Below are 24,470 nucleotides of genomic sequence, written 5' to 3' on the forward strand. Positions count from 1 at the left end.
CAAAATCGCAGGATTCATTAAAAATTGTAATTGACGCATTGAGTGAATCGTTTGAGATCAAGCTGGGTGATTCAGCATGTTTTGTCGGAATGGAGTTCATGCATGACAGGCCCAAAAGGAGAATGTTTTTTCATCAAAGTTCGTACGCATTAAAAATTGTGAGAAAATTCAAAATGGAGAGTGCGAACCCAGTATGCATCCCTGCGGATCCAAATCAAGTGTTGTGTACGTCCAAGAATGAAAACGTGATCGAGAACGTGCCTTATCGTGAAGCCGTCGGTTCTTTGATGTTTCTCGCCGTTGTAACGCGCCCCGTCATCGCGTACGCTGTAAATAATGTGAGTAAGTTTCTCGAAAAACACGACGCGAGTCATTGGAACGCGGCTAAAAGAATTATTAAATATGTGGCAGGTTCGATCGACCTCGGTATTATTTACGAAGGAAAAAGTGAAAATTTCATTGTGACGGGTTTCACTGACTCGGATTTTGCGGGAGATGTTGACACGCGACATTCAACGTCTAGTTTTGTTTTCTTTTTATGTAAAGGAGCTGTCACTTGGTGTTGTCAAAACAGAAAACCGTCACACTGAGTACCACGGAAGCTGAGTACATCGCGGCAGCTTTGGCTGCGCGCGAAGCGATTTGGATGCGGCAAGTCTTGAAAGATCTTGCACGAGAACAGACCGATGCGACTTACTTGTTTATCGACAATCAAAGTACGATTCGATTGTTGAAAAACCCGGAGTTTCACAAACGAACGAAACATATCGACGTCAAGTTTCATTTTATTCGTGAACTGGTCGAAAATAACGTTTTGATCGCGAAATTCATGTCATCAGACAAACAATGTGCAGATTTGTTCACGAAAGCGTTTCCAGATTTTATTTCTTGCGTGAATGTCTTGGAATGAGAACGAAAAAGGAGTATTTCGATGTGTATAAACATTAAGTTTCTTTTATGTGTGTTCATTCGTAAAGCGTTGCGATTTTCTGTTTATTTTGTTTTGCGCGAAGTTCTCAAGCAGGGAAGATGTTGTCATTTATGCTTTTCGAATCTTCGCGCTCTATTATTATTATCGTAGTGCGCATGCTCGTACACGATTGTACGAGGTGCGTCGCGTTCTCTACTCCATCTCTTGTAAGGTAGTCATCTTTATGCATTCGTCAAATAAAGACAATCTAAAAGTTCCCACTCTCGGTTTTCTTTTTCATAGAGTAAAACACATCAATTTTTAACAAAATACATGAATTTTCAAGTAAAAACGATTATTTTTCTACCAAAAATCAAATAGTAAAATTTTCAATAAAAAAATTAATTTTTAACCAGAAAAAGGACAAGTTTTCAACAAAATAGTAGAATTCTTAACCAAAACCGACTAATTTTAATCAAACAGTTGCATTTTTAACCAAAAAACATGTAATTTATATTTGAATTCGATATATTGAGTTCATTGTTTTATATCAATAAATCAAAGTTAATCAACTCTTACGTCGTTTTTTTCTTAATTCAAACAACCCATATACCAAGTAGTTGAATTATCAACTAAATATATCGATTTTTCAACCAAAACAATTAATTTTTAACCGAACAGAGGGGGAATTTTTTACAAAAAAGTTAAATTTTCAACTACACAGATTTATCTTCAACCAAAAATATTAATTTTTTTACAAAGTAGTTCAACTTTTAACCACGTTGTTGAATTTTCAAATAAAAAAATCACTTTTCAGTAAAAAATGGAATAGCTAAATTTTCAACAACAAAAAATTTGAATTTTTAACACAATAGTACAATTTTCAAGGAAAGAGATGAATTTTCAACTATAATTATAATGCCCAACCAAAAAAAATCCATCTTTAACAAAGTAGTTACACATTCAACCAATTCGTTGAATTTTCAACTAAAGAAGACATATTTTGAACCAAAACTGTATTTGTTTAATTTTTAACAACAAAAAAATAATTGTCAGCGAAAAATGTAATATTGATATTTCTACCAAAAGAAAATTTTAATTTGAAATAGAAAAACGGTTGAATTCAACAGTTTCATTCTTAGCCAAAAAAGATACATATTTTCTTTAAATTAATTTTCCACCATAAAAAATCATTTCAAATTTTACTAGGAATCTAGAGAAAATTTTTTGTCTTGAAACCATTCAAAATTCTTAAAATCCTTTTTTTAAAATTTGCAAACAAAAAATCTTCAAATAAAATAAATTTAGTTAAAATCTTTCAGATTTTGTTGTTGAAAGCTTCGGAATCTACAGATAATTTTGTCATCTCTTGAAAGCTGTCAAAATTCTTAAAACGCCTCTTTTTTCGAAATCTTCAAACATCTACATTCAAACAAAACTGTTTACTCTTTACAAGTTTCAAATTATTTTTGAAATTGTAGTTACTCATTGGAATTTTTTCTAAAATTTTCTAATTTTCCAAAATTGTAGAATTTTCCTTTAAAATCTTCAACATTCTTCTTGAAATTATGCAAAGTTTTCCTAAAGCTGCTTAAAATCCTGCAAAAACAAAATTTCTTCAAATCTTCCTTATTCTTCCTTGAAATATTCTGCAATCTTCAAACTGTAAATTAAATTTTTTTAAATAAAACCTACATCATTTTAAACTATTTTACAGGTACAGTCAAAATTTTATTAATAGTGTGTAGAAAATCTTGGAAATTAATCATATTATAAGATAAAATTACTTATTTGGAAACCTTAATTTACAAAATTGACGTTGCAGAAATTCGTAAGCTTTTTTAGCAGATAAACAAACTGAAATCATCACTTGTTTAGATAGGAAAGAAAAACGTCATACCCTTTTAGTGAGAAGTTCTGCCATGTTAAAATTTGAAATTTTAATGTGAAATTCGTAATAAGCAACCCAAAATAGAGTCCTTAAATCCCCAATAATTAATGTTAAGCAAATGTTTTCGAAAACATGCTCAGCATTTATTGTTTACTTAAACTGCATAATCACAAACATGTATTCTATTATTTTGACTTCTTTTATTATATGAATTTAGCGCCCTTTCTAATTTAAAATGAAAAATTGTACAGCGAAATTCAACAAAATATAATCATTATTTGAGTTACTTTTAATAATCTTATCTATTTAAACGATTACAATTTGCAACAAAGCGAAAAATGTAAAAACGACATTTTTCTTTGTAAGGCATTAAAAATAGGACATACGATTTTTTAAATCGTCATTCTAAATATTCATGAATTTCCATTAAAATATCAAAGAATATAATGGAAATACATTTGTATGCAAAACCCATATATTATTTTTTGTATAAATCGCTCCTCAATTTTCAATACTACATTTTTAATACGGAATTTAGAATCAGCCACCTCAAAAATATATAATAACTGCCTTTCTGTTGCATTTTAATTATTTTAGGCCTTTCGGCCGCATTTTGAGGATTCTGTCCCAGTGTGGAACTTCACGATATCAGGCCTCACACTCCCTATGTGATCAAATATAGGGACCAAAAGGTACGTTTTATCACGCTCATAGGGTACTTTTTTAACGCTCAAACGGTGAAAAAAAATTAGAATAATTTCATAAGACTTCAAAACAATTCAAGTTAAATCCAAAAAAATTTGATTGATTTCCACAAAATTTTAATGAATTTAGAGGAATTTAAAAATATTTAAAAACTTCATTGAATTCAGCAATTTTGAAATGAGCTTATAAAAATATAAAGGGATTTAAAGGAATTTGATAAAATTTCTGAGATTTTAAGGTGAGATTGAAAATCTTCAGGATCAAATAAATAAAAACTTTTGAAAATAAAAAAAAATCAATTGCATTAAATAGAATTTAGTAAATATAGAAAAATTCAAGAGAATTCAAAAAAATTCAAAAAAATTCCAGATAATTAAAAAAATGCAAGGTAAATTAATATGAATTCAGGGTGAATACCAAAAAAAATTTCAAATAATTTCGAATTTTTAAAACTCTACTGATTTCTAAACAAAAAAGTGACTAATGATTACAAAAGAATTTATAAGAATTCACACGAATTGGAAAAATTGAAACAAAAATTGAAAAATCCATTTATTTCGGTAAAATTTTAGTAAATTTAGAAGAATTTAAGGGAAATGAAAAGAATCCGATGAAATTCATAGAAAATCAAGCTGAATTGAAAAAGCAATACAGTGAATTGAAAATTATTTAAAAATAAGACAACAATTTTTTACAAATTCATTGACTTAAGTAAAATGGAGTAAATTTTGAAGAATTAAAGTTAATTTAAAAAATGCAAGGGAATTCCAAAGAATTCAGGATGAATTAAAAAAAAATCAATCAGTTGAAATCTTTGAAACCCTATTCATTTCTAACCAAACAAGTGACTAATGATTCCAAAGAAATTGAAAAGACATTAAATAAATTGGAAAAAAATCCATTTATGTCAGTAAAATTTGACTGAATTTAAAATAATTTAAGAGAAATGAGAAGAATTCGATGAAATTCGTAAAAAATCAAATACAAGACTTCAAGATAAATTAAACAACAAATTTTAAAACATTCATTGAATTGAGTAAAATTGAGTGAATTTAGAAGAATTCCAAAGAATTTAAATGAATGCAGGATAACTTAATAAGAATTCAAGGTAAATTTAAAATTGAATTTCCATAAATATTGGAAAATCTCTTCAAACCTTTGAAATCCTACGAAATCCCTCTCTTCTTGGGAAATTAGTTTAAAATTGATTTTAATTTTTTTTAATCACCTAATATATTTCAAATTCCATAAAATCGTTTGAAATCTCTTTAAATTTGTTAAAAGGCCATTTATATAAAAAAAATTAATAAAAAAATCAATTGAATTACGTAAAATACAGCAAATTTAGGAAAATTCAAGTTAATTGAAACAAACAAAAGAATTTTTTTTAATTCAGGGTGAATTTCAAAAAATAATTTAAAGACTTTTTAAATTTTTGAAACCCTACAAAATACCTCACTTCTCGTAAATATATTCTTTAAAATCCACTAAAATATTATAAAATCCCGTCAAATTCTATGATAATTCCTGAAATCCTGTAAAATGCATTAAAACATATCGAGAGCTTTAAAATCCTTTAAAATCATTGAAATCATTAAAATCATCGAAATTCTAGACAATTCTTTATTCAAAAAAATTCATTGAAATCTTTTAAAATTCCCTAAAATATTTCAAATTAAAAGCTCTTGAAAATGCCTTAGATTTTAAAAGTTTTAAAAATACCCTGAAATCTTAAATATTCCTTAAAATCATTGAAATCTATAATAAATGTATCGGAATCTTTCACAATATCCTGAAATATTTCAAAAGAATTCAGAACTATTCAGAAATAGGTATAGACCTGAATTGAATAGTGATTAACCAATTAATTAATTCATTGAAAGAAAAGTGACTGTGAACTTCTCATTTTAAAAAAGTGGCTACTAGTGACTGTGTGGCAGGCCTGATAATTTTTCAAAGTTAATTCTTACAAAAATTTCCTGATTTTTGCTATGTTTTTCAAAATTCCTGACTCTTGGAGGCTTTAACCTTATTATAAATTTGCGCAAAGTTCCATTATGAGCTGCAAATAGGGCACCATAGGGACCCAATCTTGAAAATATGAAAATAGATTTAGAGTCAAATATTTTATTTACATAATAAATTAGATCCTGTTTACTTATTTTGTAATTTTCTACACGTAAAAAAAGTATGACATGTAATAAAAATAAAAATAATAATAATAAGAAGAAATGTATTCATTTTGGAGAGCAGCAGACGACAAAACTCTTGACACTGTGAGATTTTTGGTGGGTAATTCAAATTACTATTATGGAGATTTATGTCAACTACTGAATGAATAAGACTAAAATTAATGTTTTTGTGCATAAATAAGTGATGTGAGCCGATACTTTTTTAGATTTTCGAAAAATTAACAATCCTTATTGATAAACATTGCAACTGAATTGTACAAACTTGTATCCCGCATGATATAAAATGACCTTTCAAATTATTAACTTTTAAAGTTGAAGAATTAGTATGGGGAAAAAATGACAAATAAAAGTTTTTGTTCCATGTATGTGTGTTTAATGAACAGGTAAACTTTGAAATAATTAAATTAAACTTGTTAAAAAAATCGTAGTTGAAAAATGTATTTGGCAAAATAAAAATCGTCAAGACGCATAATCTGAACCTTTTTAGTCTGAATTTTGTATAAAATTTGGAGCATAAAAGTTATTTTATAAATATTATTTATATGCTGTTGGAAGCAAAATAGTTAAATAGTGCGCAACCTGTAAAAAACAACTTTATTATTAAACGGTTTATTGCAACTTGTGCCCAAAAAGTGATTTTTTTATTCTATTTTTACAACAAGCGTTTATAACAAATGTGTTGATCTTTTTTGGTTGAACAACTTTTGTCTTTTCATTTGTTGTCTTCCCTTGTGTAGTTTTTCAAACAATTTAATTTTGTTTATTTTTAATGTCACTTTTTACGATTAACACAAAAACTACAAGTACTACCCAAACATTATGGGTGCCAAATTTGCAGCTCTTTTTTAGGTAAACAATGTTTACCTTTTTCTTTCGTAGCTTGTGTCGTTTGTCCAAAATTTATATTTTTGTATTAAATCTTATATGTTCTTGCATAGTTTACGACAAAAGGAACTTTTTTATTTTTTATTATTCATTGTGCAATCAAAATGTTAATTTCCGATTTTTCAAGAAAATTTGAATAGTTGTCATGAAAATTGTGTAGGTCTTTCAAAAATCAACGTTTTCCTTCTATTCATTTTTTTTATATAGTGCGTTTTTTGAATTTTGTATCCAAGCAGCTGGCTAATAAACTTGATCTTTCTATTTGGCCCCTAAAACTGCGTGCCAAAACACAATCCAATCCGACTAATCATGCAAAAGTTATACGGTATAAAAACAATACCTTCTTATTAAGATGAGAGAGTGAAAAAATCAAACATTTGAATATCTAACAAATTTGTCCTTTTGTATTTTCTACAGCACCAACATTAGTTTTAGTCTTATTCATTCAGTAGTTTACATATATTTCCCGGTTAGTAATTTGAATCACCCGCCCAAAATCTGACAGTTTCGAGAGTTGTGTCGTCTTCTGCTCTACAAACTAAATTCATTGGCATTATAATAATAATTGCATATTATATATGTTTTACGTGCAGACAACTACACATACGTAAAGAGAAGGTTTAATTTATTATATAATTAAAAAGTTTGCCTCCAAAAACCGTTTTTTTTTTCTGTAAAAATTTAAATAATTACTGCTTTTTACCGCAATCATCAGTAATTACCAGTAATTACTGATATGGTAAGGTATCTCTGAAGCACGTATGGAAAAAATTAAAAGAAATAATCATACCTGCCAAATGGGCTTATTATCACCGTCGATAGCACCAAACTCTCTCTCATGGGCTCTGGTTAATACTTGTTTGTAGAGAACTTCAGCACCCTTATATTTGCCCTGTTTCAAGTAGCACGATGCCAGGTTATTTTTCGTCTTCGCAACGTTCGGGTCATCCGGGCCAAGCTTCGCTTCGTAGATTTCAAGCGCTCGCTGATAATAACGTTCGACTTCCTCGTACTTGCCTTGATTCTGACACAGCAAGGCAAGATTGTTCAACTGCTTGGCAACATCCGGATGGTCGCGACCAAGAACCTTCTCTCGGATTTCCAGGGCGCGCTTACACAAAGGTTCAGCCTCCTTATATTTACCACGCTTTCCATAAAGGACGGCTAGGTTGTTGAGAGTCGCTGCAACCGCAGGATGATTCTCGCCAAGTGTCTTCTCGCGGATGGCCAACGCGTCGTTCAGGAGATTGGCTGCTTCCTTGTACTTGTTCTGGTCGCGGTAAACCAGTGCGAGGATGTTCAACATCGTCGCCACGTCAGGATGATCGTGACCGGAAGTCTTTTCCAGATCCTCTAAGGCTTGCTTACAGAGTGGTACCGCTACTTCGTAACGGCCCTGGCTCGCATATTGAATAACAAGATTGTGCAGTGTTCTCAAGCGGGCTGGAATCTCGTAACCCGCATTCACTTGCTGTGCGAATTGTGAAGGTGGGGTGGGGGACATTGCTGCAAAAAAAATGCAAAAAACGATGGATGTACTAAAAATGTTTTTTTTTTTTAAGAATCCGGGAAGTCTGCGGAAATCAGGGTGGCCGTTTTAATCAAAGAAAAAACTTCCCGGAAATTAACAAATTCAATCTCTAAAGCTAAACACTGTTCCATTTCAAGTAACAAAAACTGAGCTGCAAATTATTTTTAACAATTTTAAGCTAGAAACATTAAAAATTGAGCGATTGCATTTTTTTATAAACAGAACATTTCTTAAATTAAAAGTTAAATTATTTTTGTTTTAAATAGTTTAAAAATCCTTAAAATGCTTAGATTTTTCAAATGTTAAATTAGTTTTAAAATTTTTCCAGAACTTCCAAACATTTTTTTTAATTATTTAAATTTTTCCTGAAATCTTTCCTATATTTTTTTAAAGCATCCTGCAAAACAAAAAATATTTCTTTAAAATAGTCCAGATTCTTTTTTGACTATTTTGGAAATATTTTTAAATATTCTCTTAAAATTAAATATTCAAAATAAAAAAAAAATCATTTTTCTAGGAATCTTAAGAAAATGTTTTTTTATTCTTTTGAAGTCTTTCACAATTCTTACGAAGCTTCTAAATTTTTTGTTCGAAATCTGCAAAAATCTATATTTTCTTTTGAATTATGCCACCCTGGGCTGTTTGCACCGAAATTTCGGTATCGATAGTCTCATTTTGACGGAATACGTAGACACTTCGTTTAAATTATTTGAAATAATTTCAAATTTTACATTTATTTATTATCTTTTCAGAATTTTGAAATATCTTTTCAACCTACTTGAATTTTGCCTATAGGAATAATAGATGCTCAATATTTATTTATACATAGAAATTCAACGATTTTATCTACAAATTTAATGTTTTCAAATAGAACAATTAAAATTGTAACGTTTAAAGTTTTGAATATTTGTTTTCTGATCAATGATTTTGAAGGGACAGTCAAATATTTCTAAATATTAATTAATCATTTTCTGAATTAAAAAGTTCAAATTTTAGACTACACAATAGCTGAAATTTAATAAACTTGAATAAGATAATAATATATTAATTATAATAATAAATTGAATAATTGATAAATAAATTAATTACAAATTTTGAATATATTATTTTGAAGTTATTTTGGAATTGAAAATAGTTTTTAAAATTTTCAATCGGGTGTTCACATTTGTTTGAAACGACTTAATGTTTAACGCTAAAATCTGGAAATTCATACATTTTTAATTGATTGCAAATCGTCTCGTGAAATCAATTGTTATTATTCAATTGTTAATCCTTAGTATAAATTTAATTTTTTAAATCATTATCATTTATATTCACAGTTGATCAGTAACATTTTTTTATCCAAAATTGTAGATTTTAAACGCTTCTAATTTTTTATTTTTTATGCCATTAAAACGGCATTTTTTAAATTAAACATTTTTGAATTATGCACTGTAAGCTAATTCATATCGCAATGAAACATAAACATTCAACTGATAATTTTTAAAACCGGTTAAAATCAAACTTGAACAGATTTTTTTTACTGAAAATTTGTAAAATTCCCGGTATCTCGGTCCAGTTGTCACCGTGGGAAATGCTTTCAAAATCTTAAAAAATACTTTGGTTGCTCTTCAAAATGTCAGGCATCGGATTCACTTCAGAGATCAAAAATAGCATAAATAGTGTCATAAATTTGAAAAAATAGTGTCATAACATTTTTCAAGTTTGGTTAACATTTAATTATTTTGTTGAAAATTTAATAATTTTGTTAAAAAGTCACACTTTTCGGTTAAAAATTCAACTGCATTATTGAAAGTTCGTTTTTTTGGCTTGAACACTCAACAATTTGACATTTTTTTCCTTCTTGACTAACAATGTTGTTTTTATTAAAAACTGAAGTATTTTGGTGTGTATTCATCTCTTTTGATTTAAAAATCCATCTCTTTCTGTAGAAATTTAATATTTTTCGTTTAAAATGCAACTCTCTAGTTAAAAATTAATTTCGTTGTTGAAATTTCAACTGTTTTGTAGAAAATTCCTCTTTATGGCTTGAAAATTCAATACTTTGTTAGAAAATTCAACTATTTGGTACAAAATAACACTCTTTTATAGAATTTTTTTAAGAAGTTAATTCTGTTAAATAGAAATTTAACTAATCCGTTTTTTTTATTAAAAACTAATTTTGTTTTGGTTTAAAAATTCTATTCAAACTATTTATTCAAACTATTTATTTGTAAATTTAGTGGTTTTGGTAGAAGATACAAAATTTATGTATTTTCTTTGAAATTCATTTTTTGCGAGCAGAAAAATTAGTTTTGTGGTAGAAAGTTCAACTATTTAGTTAAAAATGTATGTGTTTTATTGAGAATTGATCTTTTGAGTAGAAAAGTAATTTACTGTTTTAAAAATTCATCTTTTTGGTAGAAACTTTAACTATTTGTTAGAAAATTAAACTGTTTTTTTAGAAAATTAGGTTTTTTTATTGAAAATGAATGCTCTCAACTTAAGTTTAGCTACTCCATTTGTAGTTAGAAAATTATATGTTTTAGTTTGAAGATTCAACTGTTTAAGTAAAAAATTTTATAAACGAAAAAAAATATATAAACTTAAAATAATCAAATGAAATGTGGATTAATGTGGGATCTATTGCTTAAGCTATTTAGTTAAAAATTCATTGTTGTTTTATAGAAAACTGATCTTCTTGGTTAAAAATTCAAATATCTGGTTATTATGTATGTATTTTGTTTAAAATTAATTTTTTTTCTATTAGAAAAATAATCTTCTTGGTTACAAATTCTAATATTTGGTTAAAACTGAACTATTCTGTTGAAAATTCAACTGTTTTGTAGAAAGTTCATCTTTTTGATTAAAAAATTCAGCAAATCATCTAATGTTATTTTTTGGATGACCCCTAAATAATTTCACCAAAAAAATTGCAACACTTTTCCGATACATTGTGATTCGTTGAGAAGACCTTCATATTTTCAAGGAAACGTAAAGAAATAGTAGCATTAGCGGATAATTGTAAGAAAATAGTGTCTAGAGTGTAATTATTTCAAAAATTGTAGGAAAATAATGTTATCGCTCAAAAAAAGTGCCAAATAGTGTCAACAGTGTCATGATTCCGAAGCCTGATATTACAATTGTAAACGTGTGAAATTTTTATTTTTTAGGAAAAGTATTTAGAATGATTTTAACTTAATATCATTCTCCGAGTCTTTTGGACAGAGTTCGAGCAACGAGAATTTGCTCCAGAGAAGAAGGAAACAAAGACTCAACATACACTTACTATTTCGGTCCTCAGCGTCGTCGTCTGGGAAAAGAGAAAGGTCTATAGGGTCATCCTTAGGTCTGTCTTTTGCATTTTCATCGTCGGCAGGCGGATCTGGATCGTACTGTCTCATGTTAGCCATGAACTCAAGGTGCTTCTTTTCTTCTTCCATTTGGGCCACCTTCAAGATCATTTTTACGTTTAAAACATTATACTAACTATATATTAACTCAAAAAATGCCGCTCATCTTAAAAAACAATTTGACGTCCAAAAATGCGAGGTCAGAGTGGACGTTTAAAAAAAATTATCGGTTTTTTCCGGTTCGCAAACATGTTTCAAGTTCAATAAAATTTAAAAAATCGAACTCTAGCTAAAAAAATATATTAAAATAGTGTATAGAACGAAATAAATATAGAATATAACTAATAATAATAATAATAATAATAATAATAATATAATATTATAATTTTATATAATATAAAATTAATTAAAAATATAATTAAAATAAATATATTAATACAATTTTGAACTCTTTTAAACTTTTAAAACTGAAGCTTAAAAGTTTTTTAATTCAATAATTTTGTATTCAAATCTAATTCAAATGCTCAAGAATTTAAAAGTATAAAATCGAAGCCAATAACACTTTTCAACTGAACAATTTTTAATTAAATGCAGTTAAACTGTCAACTAAGAAATTTTAAACTGTTATAAATTGTATAGTTCAAAGATTCAGATTCAGTTCCAAAAATATAAATCCACGTTATTATCACCGATGCTCTAAATTGGAGAATCAATCAATGAATTAAAAGTTTTTCATAATTATATAATTTAAATTAATTTTAAGCTGAAAACATTAAAAATTGAATGATTACAATTTTTTATAAAATAAACACTTCTTAAATTAAAAGTTAAATTATTTTAGTTTTAAAGAGTTTAAACATCCTTAAAATGCTTCGAAACTTCCTTTCAAAATCTTGAAACATCTACATGTCGGTTAACATTTTTTCCTAATTCTTCTTTTAATTTTAATTTTTTTAAACATGCTGCCTAATTAACAAAATCTCCTTAAAATCTTCCGCATTAATTTTTAAGAATTTTGTAAAAAATAAATAAACGAAATAATATATAAAAATAAATATTTTGTAATTCTTTCTAAATATTCAATTAAAATTAACTTTTCAAAATAAATAATCATTTTCAATTTTCCTAGGAAATATTTTTTATTCTTCTGAAGTCTTTAAAAATTCTTAAACAGCTTCTAAATTTTTTGTTAAAAATCTGTCGAAATCTATACTTTGTTTTGAAATAGGCCTTCAACTATTTAGACCGAAATTTTTGTAGGAATAGCCGGATTTTGTTTGTACACGTAGACACTTTGTTTAAATGATATCAAATCTTTCCAAATTTTTAATTTATTTTTATTGTTTTTAAACTTCTAAATATCTCTTAAATTTTCTTGCATTTTTTCTAAGAATAATAAGTGTTCGATAGTTATTTATTCAAGAAACTTCCAAAATTTGATTTACTAATTAAATTTTTTAAAATAAAACAATCAAAATTGTAACGTTCAAAGTTTATTTTTCAATATTTAATTGTAATTACTGATTTTGAATAAACAGTCAAATATTTTTAAATTTTTAAATTTTTAATCATGCATATATTATTTTTAAGTTGTTTTAGAATTAAAAATATTTTATACAGTTTGAAACGGGCGTTTACATTTGTTTAACTCCCAAGACTTTCCCATTGAAACAGTTTAATTTTCAACATTAGAATCTCGAAATTCTAAAATTGTGGACTGATTTAGAATCGTCTTTTAAAAATAATTAATATTTACTTTTTAAATCGTAAAGTACAATTCAATTTAAAAAATCATTATTAACTTATATTAACAGTTGATCAACCAAAAATGTTTTTTATCTCAAATCTTCGATTTCAAAAACTTCTAATTTTTAATTGTTCAAGTCTTTAAAACTGCATTCTAAAAATCTTTCAATTAAAATGTATGCTTAAAAATTAAAATCTAAAATGGAACATTATTAAAGTGGAAAATTTTCGAAATACATATTCTTAACTGAATGATATCATAATTGAAAAAGATAACAATTTAACTCATATTTATAGCAAAAATGGTTGAAACCATAGTTGGACAGATTTTTTTTCTAAAAATTGGTAAAATTCCCGGTCAAAAAATAAATTCACTGTTATTCCGCGTTTGTTCCCGGTCTCATAAGATGTCCAGTTTTATGGCCCAGCGGCCATCCTGGAGATGCATTTTTCGCTTCATTATCTTTTTTCTAATATCTGCATCTAACTGACAATATTCTAAAATATTCTAAAGACCTAGGAATCATTTGAGAAATTCAAAATTGGCTCAATAGTACATTAATTTTGAATAAATAGGGTTATGAAATTTTTTTAAATTTACATCAAAGGCTTGAATATTTTTTTAATCTGGTAAAAAAAATCCTTTATAATATTTTTTAATTTCCTAAAAGCTTTGAAATCCTATGAATCCCTTAAATCTCTAGAAGTCCTGTGAAATTTCATTTAATTTCTTTTATTCCCTACAGCTTTCTAGAAATATGTTGGAAAACCTTAAAATCTTTTAAATATAATCGATATCCTGGATACCTTTTTTAAATCCTTTGAAATTTTCTGAAATCCTACGAAATCCTTTAACACTCCTTAAACATTTCCAAATCTCGTTTAATTCCTTGGAATTTATTCAAAGACCATACACTCTTTAAAACCCTTTGAGATCACTTAAAATTAATATAAAATCCCTTAAATCTCGTGAAATCCATAATAATACATAGATACATATCAAACAATAATCTTTTTAAAAGTCCTTTAAAAATAATGAAATCTTTGGAATCCTCTGAAATCCCGTAAAATCCCACGAAATTACGTAAAGTGGTTGATGGGTATCCTAAAGAAATTCTTTCAAAATCAATACATTCTTTGGACTATTTTAAAATACATCACATTCTTTTAAGTCCTTTGAATTTTTTTAAATCCCGAAAACTTTCAAATCTGTGACATCTGTTTAAACCATTTAAAATGTTAAAATCTTTGAAGTTCCCTTAAAATTTCAATCCACTTCATTTACAACCTCAAATTCTCTAGATATTATTTAAATTGCCCTATAAACCCTTGAGAATTAGAATTCTTTCAAGGCCATACAATCAATTTAAATCCTTTGATCCCCATTAAAATCTTTTAAAATTTCGATTTTTGAAATAGCTGTTATGTCATTTTAGCTAACCTAGCGAAGAAGTTTGAAAATACGCATAACGGCAAAGTAAAAAAAAATAGTTGCATTAGCGAGAAATTTGAGAAAATAGTTGGTTAAGTATCATTTTTGAAACTAGTAGCCAACTGCTAAATAAAAATGAACTTACAGCTTGTTCACTGGCTTGTAGCTTTTGCTGTGTACCCGCTAATTCGTCCCTCAACCAGGCATTTTCCTGACAAAGCCTTCTGACTTGAGTTCTGAGTTTTTGTTTTTCAGCTTCTACCATTTGCAAATGACTCGCCAGAGCCATCATGACCTGAGCTTCACCCAGGCCCAATTCTATCATCTCGATGTTTTTCGACAACAGAGTCGCCTTATCACGGGCTGCTGGCGCTTCCTGGGACTGTAAACTCTGAAGAAGACCGCTATGTTCGACCCTTAAAGTTTCCAGACCCTGGGCAACGGTGCGAGCACCGGCCACAATCTCCTCCTGTGTCATGGCCGTCATTCTGCCAATGTGTTCTATTTTTTTTCTGCAACAAAATCAAACAAAAATTCAAGCAATTGACATCTATCTTAAAATGAAGAATCATTTCTTCACACACATCACGAATTACTTGAAGCGAAATAAAATACTTTTACAAGAACCGGTTTGTCCATTAGCCTTTTATTGACTTAATAATATTTTCAGTGCGTAATCTTCTCTTTCTAAAAAAAAGAGTATATAATTAGATGTCTTGAATATCTCACAACCATTGGTATAAAATACTAAAGAATAAAAATTCAGTTCTTTTTTTTATATCTTACCACAGTGACAGCCAAACTTTATTTCTAAATTTCCCTGACTTCGTGGATTGATCCGGACCATTAATATTCAAAGGCCAACATTTCAATTTTGTACAATTTTTAATAACGAATCTTTCATCAACAGAATAAAACAATTTCCGATGAAAATAAAAATATTACATATTTATTAATAATAATCAAGAAAATATGACTTTTCTACCATAAAAGATCAATTTTCAATCCAAAAGGACGATCTTTAAACGAGATAATTAAATTCTCAACAAATAGTTTAATTCTTCACAAAAAAAAAAAAAAAAAAAAGATGACTTCAGTCCAAAAGGACGAGTTTTCTATCGCAATAGACAAGTTTTCAAAGAAACAGTTGAATTTTCACCCACAAAACATGACTTTTGAACAATATACTTGAATATTCATAAGAATAATTACATTTTCAACTAAATATTCGAACTTTCAAACACAAAAAATTACATTTCAAACAAAAACATTTGCATTCACACAGATTTTTAACAAAATTTTTCCAAAAATAAAGATTTTTCATTTAAGAAAGAAAAAAGGTAATCCAGTTGGTTGAACTTTTAATCTAAAAGAAGAATTTTCTGTAAAACAATTAAATTTTCAATCCGAAAATAATGATTTTTTATTAAAAATGTCTATTTCAACTGCAATTGCATTTTTAACCAAAAAAGAGAACATTTTAAACAAAGAAAATTAGTTTTCTACCAGAAAAGATCAATTTTCGAGTAAGAAAAAAAGAATTTTCAATCCAAAAAGATTAAACTTTAACCAAAAACAGTTGCATTTTCAACAAAATAATTTAACTGTTTATAATACCGCCGAAATTTCAACGAAAAAGATGACTTAAACAAAAATACTCGAATTTTCCTAAAAAAAATTATATTTTCAACATTATAGTTGAATTTTAAACCAAATACTCAATTGTTCTATCTACCAAGACGCATTTTCAGCCAAATAGTCGAATTTTCAAACAAAAAACATTCAACTTCACACAAAAACAGTTGCATTTGCTTAAAAATAAATTTTTTTTAATCAAACAGTTGCATTTACAACAAATTATATACATTGAAATATCACGGTTCGCCAGAAGGAAGTTTAAATGAAAATTACCTTAAAATTCATATTTATTATGATTTCTAAATGTAATAGGAATATTCTGATCTAGTTTGTAAAATCAGTTCACGTGGCCAATTTATTAAAATAGAATTTAATAAAAAAATATCGTTTTAAGAGTATCATCACCTGTTTATCATATTAATAGCAAATAAGAAAATAATTAGCTATCATTTAAATAACATTAAAATTAATGTTATTTGACATATTTGAAACAATTTAAAATACTTTTAACGGTAGAAAACAAAAAATACGTAACAATAATGTAAACAGATTGTAGAAAATCGTGACATATTATTGAGTCACAATATTTTTGATTTTCACTTAAATTTTGGAATTGACGGTGGTGGAGGTTCTTTGAAATTCACTTTGGCTATTCAATCAAAAAATAAAGATAGTATCTATTTCATAAAAACTTTTTAAAACTCTGCAAAATGCAAGCATACTTGAGTGAAAAAGATATTTTTTATTGCTATTGCCCGAAACACACAAGACAATTACAACAACGTGAAACTTCTGTCGTCAGAACTAAAAATAAGCTATTGTTTGTTTGAATATCCTGAAGCAATTACAACAGACTTGAAACTTGCAAACATAATTACTGGTTTGACAAATAACACAAGTTATTGCCCGTGTATTTGGTGTGATGTCTTGAAACCTAATTTAAGTTCATGTAGTACTTTGAGAACATCAGCTAGTTGTCTTTCTAATTATAATGATTGTTTTAATCATGAAAGAGTAACAAAAAAAGCCGTGGTATATTCAGTGAAGAAACAAAAAAGGGCCATGCAAATTGTTGAACTTTTAAGCCAAAACACAAATGTTCTGTAAAACATTTGAATTTTTGATTCAAAAATAAGGATTTTCAATTTTAAAAAATGTATTTTCAACCAAACAGTTTCATTTTTAACCAAAAAAGAGAACATTTTAAATAAAGACGATTACTTTTCTACCATAAAATATGACTTCAACTAAAAAAGATCAATTTTCAAACAAAATAGTTAAACCGTCAACTAAAGAGATGAATTTGCAATTGAAGTGAAGAATATTCAACTGGAATAGTTAAATGTTCAGGTAATGAAATTAATTTACAACCAAAAAAACTGAATTTCCAAGCGAGGAGATGAATATTAAACTAAAATGACGAATCTAAAAAAAAAGAATTTTTTCACAAAATGATTCAACCTTCAACCAAGTAGGTCAATTTTCAACAACAGAGAAAAGAGGAGTTTTAAAAGCATAATGTTGTAGTAGATATTTAAATCAAAAAATATTTTTATTTTTAATAAAAAAACAGTGAAATTCAACCAAAAAAGACAACCTTAGAATTTTGAAGACATATTTCCAACAAGCAGAAAGATGAAATCTTAAAGACTGATGTAATCGTAGACATTTAAATCAAATAATATTTTTATTTTCAATAAAAACAATGGAATTCAACCAAGAAAAAGGCCACTTTTAAATTTCGAACAAAAATTTTCAACAAAGAAAGATTTAAATTGAATTTTTAACAACAAAATATGAATTTTCAACAAAGGTAATTTTCTATTCAAATAGTTTGATGTTCAATAGAGAAATATGAAATTTAAAAAAAAAATTAAATATTCAACCAAAAAGGTCGTCTTTTTAAGAAAATTGTAGAACTTTCAATCAAATGATAAAACTTTTAACTAAAAATGTTATTTTCAGGAGGACAAAATGTAAATAGCTAAGTTAGCGCTTAAGTAAAAAAGGAATAAAAATAAAAATACAAGGCAAATCAATTACTGGCAAGAAAATTATATCAGAGAAGGCGCAAAATTTCATTTTTATAAGTCCATAACTTTTCTTTGACCAATTTTTCATCTTCTTGACCATTAATATTTAAACACTAGCATTTTAATTTTATAAAATAGTTAATATTGGTTTTTTATAAACGGAATCAAACAATTTCAGATTAAAATTTTTAAATTTCCAAACATGAATTTTCAATCTAAAAGGACAAATTTTCAACTACATCCATATACAGTTCAATTTTCAACCAAAAAATATCACTTTTAAGACAATAGTTAAATTTTCAACAAAATAATTACATTTTCAATAAAATAGTTGAAGTTGAATTTTAAAACACGCTGTTAAATTTGAAATCTAAAAAAAAAATGAAATTTAAACTAAAATGATCGAATTTTCAAACAATTTTAAATTCCATGTTTTCCATAACGCAAACCACCCTAATCAGTTACAATTCCCTCCAAAGTAGGAATAATTTCTTTAGACAGTCGCCTTCAAATCGGATCTACAATAAAATACAAATCACGAATTACTTGAAGCTAAATAAAACTCTTACACACGAATAATCTCTTTTTCTCTTCATTTATCTTTTAGCCAATAAATATTTTGAGTTGGCGATCCTCTCATTCTGGAAAAACGTATCTAACCGGCTATCTTGGAAATCTCATAGTCATTGTTGTAAAATACTAAAGAATAAAAATGCAGTTCTATACTCAGACCTTACCGGTACTGGCAATTAAAAATAACTGATTTCTAGTCTTGTTAAAAAGATGATTCAACAATGATTCACTCGCTTAAACTATGCCTTATTTGTCTCCTCTTTTTCTTAAAATAGGTATTCTACCAAGGCTTTTCTAAATCGAAAGAGAAGCAAACAAGATGCAGAAACAAGTAGTAAATGTGTAAAATCAACAAAAAAGTGTTAAGGCTTAACGAGCAAGCGTTGTGGTCGTAAACTAGAAACTCAAGAGTTGTCATTTTATTGCGGTTGGAGTGTCAGACATGTTTGTAAAAGTCAGGGGCACGGACAAGCTTTTTATTCCACGATAAGTAACGCTCATTAAAATTGACGTTAGCCACTCATCCAAAACAAAGGTTGTCACTCGAGTCAATTGACAGAATATAATATTACCGATATTATTTTGGACACAAACTTACCCCATGTCAGGGCTGCGTGAGACCACGAAAATCAATGGCTCAATAATCGGACGCAGGCGCAACGAGTTTGCACTCTTATGCGACAGACACTACAGGCATGAGAACCACGTGAAAATTCGAGAAAATAAAATCTTCGACCCAAAACGGATCGATAACAAATTCCAGTAGACTGAATAAATTTGTCTGGCGCGGGAGGAAAACGTAATCATATCATGAGACGACTGCACCTGTCAAATTACTTATGCATCAATGGAACCTTGAATTTCATTTCCAGATTTCCATTCAAGAAAATAAACTATTGAAATTTGTTATTATTAAAATAAGTAGAAACAAATTAATGCAATTAAGATATATAAATTAACAAATAAGCTTTCAAAAATCTATTTAAAAACTTAAAACTCTTTCTTATACCTCGAGTTCTGATTAAAAAATCTTGTTTTAATTATTTTAAACATCGGCTGGAATGTATTTAGGTATTACTATCGTAATGAACAGCTTTACCTACAACGGAATGAGGAAATTATCGAGCAGAGAAGAGCCAGTGAAAACGAAATAAGGCCCCGTTAAGTGTCCAATTTATAGCGCACGTGTTTAGCTCATATACACGTGAAAGTTAATTAATCGAGTCCATAATTCAATAAGAATTATCTACTTAAAAAGAGGAAGATTGCCTAGAAGAAATTGACTAGAATCGCGAGAAATGTAAACAAAGGTGGATCTCCTTTGTTCACGAGACTACGAGTTTACTTGATTAGCAGACTCATGCACTTTCTCTTCCACTGTAGACCTTTCTTTACCTTCAGACCCAGTTTCTCCTATTTTCTATCTCAATCTTCCCAAATCTATCTACGTTGAATCCGATGACAAATGTCTGTTCTATTTATAACCGAAAAACTATACTCTCGGGTGAAGACAAAAAATGAATAATTGAAAAGGAAATCAAAGGGGGTGAGGATGTTACTCACATTCTATAAGCGTTCAGCGTTTTTGACATTTCTGTTCTACCCATCGATAAAGTTGGAGAATGCGAAACCTACCTATTCCGTAAAAAATATCAACTTTTTTTTTCCTACGATAACGATCTATTCGGATTTCTCACTGCATCGGGACTTGGTGCTAATATTGTCACTTGATTCAGTCCATAAACAAGACCGGGTAAAAAATGCATGTATCGAATAAGTAAAAAAATATATATTTAGTGTAATTTGATTTCTACGAGGGGCTGCTGCTCGCAATATCACGTTTTATACTTTACTGAGGAGCATGTATTTGGCTGCATCCCCCGAACTAGGGTATTGAAAAGAGCGCCTGCGCGATTTCGCACGTTATAGTTTCCGTGTTCCATGTGTACATTTAATTTTTTCCCTTTTTACCTCTTTTATCTCCAATGCTCGGTACCAGTGAAAGGGGTTCTTTTCAAAAACTAAAAGAGCTGTAAAATAGGCCACTGAGGTCAAAAGTAACTTAATCATCCTCTCCAGTTGGAAAAAAAACTAACTTCTTAGAAGGGGTTTTATATATAGAATTTTCATAGAAATGTTAATCCTTACTGCGAAAGAAGTTTTTCGCTCCATTATAGATATCTATTCTTTTTATTTTATACTATTTTATCAAAAAATCTTTCTTCAGGAATTTTATTTGTTTTTCGGAAAAAGTAATTCCATTTTTTTTAATCGGTCAATATTAACTCTTGCCCCTAAGATTTTGAAATTAAATTGGGATTTTAAATGAGAAAAACACAGTTTTCTAAAAAATGAAAAAAAGGACCTAATCGTTATGGAGTCTTTGTTCAAGAAATAATTTTTACTCCATAACTTTTTATTTTTATCCCCACAATACCCTTATATTGTGCCCGGAAATGCACACAAAAAATGCAAAATAGCAGTTTTTAATCAAATTCATGGTATTTTTTTACATTAATTATTTTTATTCGATAAGTGAAAAGTTTTAAAATATTTTTAAACGCATTTTAAATTCAAGATGGCTGTTTTAATCACATAAAAAAATTCGCGGTCTTTTCCCGGTTCGAAAACATTTTTCACGGTCAATGAAATCAAATAATTCGATTACTAAAGCTAACAATTTTTTATTTGAAGTAATAAAAACTGATCTGCGAATCATTTTAAGCAATTTTAAGCTAGAAATATTCAAAATTAAACGATTACACTTTTTTTATAAACTTTGTTGACATCTTTTTAGAACTTCAAAACATCTTTTAAAACGATTCGGATTCTTCCTAAATTTTTTTTTCTTAAATCCAGAAAAATTGAAATTATTTGCTTAACATCTTCCAATTTCATTCGTGATAATTTTGGAACTCTTTTTAAATCTTTTCGAATATTATATTATAATTAATTTTTCAAACCAAAGTAACTTTCAAATTTCTTACGAAGCTATTAATTTTTTTTGAAACCTGTAAAAATCTATATTTTGTTTAAATTTAGGATGTGCACTATTTCCATCGGAATTCGGCACGATAGTCGGATTTTGCCGGTGAATTCAATTTTTGCAAATACATAAAACAATTAAAATGGTAACGCTCAAAGTTTAGTTTTGAATATTTGATTTATAATTACTGATTTTACATGAACAGTCAAATATTTATGAATATTAAGGAATTATTATTTTCTTTTTAAAGGAAATCTGGATAAAATTCTAGTTTTATCGAGCCTATTACACAATGTCGCTTAATAATCAGTATTTTTTCATCTCGAAAAAAGCTATCTGGAAAAATAATTATCCATGAAGTAACTGAAAAAAAAATTGTTTGAAAAAAGATTATTGTTTAAAAAATTAGGGTGTAAATTCTGAGATAAGAAAATACTGAATAATAAGATCAACATTCATTAACTGCGTCGTTAATTACATAAAATAGTAACTTTTCAATACTCACATGGGAAAAAATCGCTTCATCGAATACAAAAACTGTTGAAATTATAGCAAACCTTCTTTCGCAACAAATATCACTCTTTACATTCATTAACTGTCATTAATTCCAGAAAATAGTAACTTTTCAATATTTACATGGCAACAGATTGTTTAAAACAATGCAAATTCTTTAAATAATTGCGAAATATATTAAACAAAAATATTATCATTGCAATTCATAAACTATACCATTTATCCCGAAAAATGAAAACTTTTTAAGATTTACAGGGAAAAGAAATTGTTTAAACAATTGAAAATTAATTTTAAGGTACTTGTAAACATGTCAATTATCGAATAAAAATATTTAATTATTTAATGGAAATTATTCCTTGAACATTCCTTAAGAAATTATAAAACTTTGATTAACAAGTACTTCGTTTTTCCGGCTTTTCAAAAGCTGACCTTTTCATCAAAAGTCGAAAGTCAATCATTTTTAAACCAGTAATATCATGGAAAAAACAATTAAACAATTAAACGATGTTTAAACTTCAATATTTTTCATTTACGATATTATTCACGGTTAAATTCACGGCCATTTCTCGTTTTCCGGCCCACTAGACACCCTTTTTTACTCTCTTTCACTCGTTCCTTACTCAGTAAATAATTCTGTCTTTTAATTAAAGAGAGAGTATTTCTTTCAATTTTTCAATAAGGATAAAATATCACGCTTAATTAAATCGAATGACTAAACTGATAAGTACACTTTGTGTACTACAGAATTATGTAATCTAAAATCAGCAAAACCAGTCTCCCAGTTCGAATCAAGTAATGAAACTTGGGTTGCCAATTAAATTACTAGAATTGCAATCGATATAAAAAGAAGACAACGAGTTAAATAGATGATTCATACTGGGAAAGCGCATAATTTAACAATCGTATAAATAAATAAAATCTGCACGCGAACTTCATGCGCTTTCTTACGTGAAGAAAATTAATCGTACAGTTTAGACTCAAAAATGACCTACTTTCTTGAAAAAAAAGATGGAATGCTTCTTCTCTGAAACGATAGGCAAGATTTAAAAATTGAGTTATCCTTGAGTCTCAAGCTTTAATTAATTTAGTTTCCAAAAAGAATTTATCAACTATTTACAACTTGAAAATTCCAATTCAGAATAAATATACAGTCCATATAATTAATTAATTTAAAAGCCTAAATTCTTGAAAACAAAAAATGTAGAATGTAAAATTAAAATTACAATTACATCAACAATACTAATAATATTATTAAATTATTACACTAATTAAACTGGGTGGCCGCAAGAACGGTCGAATTTTCGAAGAAAAAAATTTAAACTTCAACCCAAAAACAGTTTCATTCTGAACAAATAATGGAATTCTTACCTAAAAATTCCAACGCTTTAGAAATCAATTGAGTTTTAAAACTGAAAAGATTAATTTCCAAACAACAAGTTAATTTTCAATCAAGAAAGATTCATTTTTAACCAAAAAATTACATTTTTAATACAAAAAATTAACTTCAATCAAAAACAGTTGCATACTCAGCAAATAATTAAATTTTCAATCCAAAATGAAGAATTTTCTAGAAGTCAGTTGAATTTTTAACACGATAAATTGAATTTTAAAGAAAAAGATAGAAAATAGATCAAACTAGTAATTAAATTTTCAAACAAAACAGATTTTAATTTTTGGTAAAAAAAAACCATTGAATTTAATCATAAAATACTAATTTCCAACGATATAGATTATAGTTTAATCCTAAACCAAACAGTTGAATTTTTTATTTAAAAAATATTGAAATTCTACTAAAAAAGATTAAATTTTTAGATAAAAACGATGGATTAAGAAAAACACTTTCACTTTCGACCAAGAAAGATTTCAGTCGAATTCTCAACACCAAAATGTGACTTTTAAACAAAATAGTTAAATTTTTTAACAAATACTTGAATTTTCTACCAACAAAGATGAGTTTTAAACCAAAAAATCGAATTTAAAAACAAACGAGATCAAACCTCAACCGAAAACAGTTAAATTTTTGAACAAACAGTTGCATTTTTTAGCTAAAAAATCGAAGGGTTAAGAATTTTAAATCAAGAAAAATGAATTTCATGCAAATAC

General features: G+C 27.7%; 1 protein-coding gene across 9 annotated transcripts in view; it reads right to left on the reverse strand.

The window, feature by feature from the left end:
* The window catches only part of LOC117168507 (kinesin light chain), a 43,041-nt gene that overhangs the window by 16,071 nt on the left and 2,500 nt on the right, over positions 1-24,470 (reverse strand). For 2 of the 9 annotated variants that reach the window (XM_033354231.1, XM_033354224.1), the window contains exons 1-4: positions 20,432-20,689; positions 14,770-15,136; positions 11,377-11,545; positions 7,374-8,089 (exon numbers count right to left, since the gene is read on the reverse strand). In XM_033354231.1, the coding sequence (XP_033210122.1) occupies positions 7,374-8,089; positions 11,377-11,545; positions 14,770-15,136; positions 20,432-20,475 (1,296 nt within the window). In that variant the 5' untranslated portion in view covers positions 20,476-20,689. Of the gene's footprint in view, positions 1-7,373; positions 8,090-11,376; positions 11,546-14,769; positions 15,137-15,208; positions 15,290-20,431; positions 20,690-24,470 lie in introns of those variants that run through there. The other 7 variants (XM_033354233.1, XM_033354226.1, XM_033354228.1 and 4 more) reach the window with 5 other exon arrangements.

Source organism: Belonocnema kinseyi, chromosome 2, assembly GCF_010883055.1.
Source record: "Belonocnema kinseyi isolate 2016_QV_RU_SX_M_011 chromosome 2, B_treatae_v1, whole genome shotgun sequence".
In the NCBI taxonomy this organism is placed as follows: Eukaryota; Metazoa; Arthropoda; class Insecta; order Hymenoptera; family Cynipidae; genus Belonocnema; species Belonocnema kinseyi.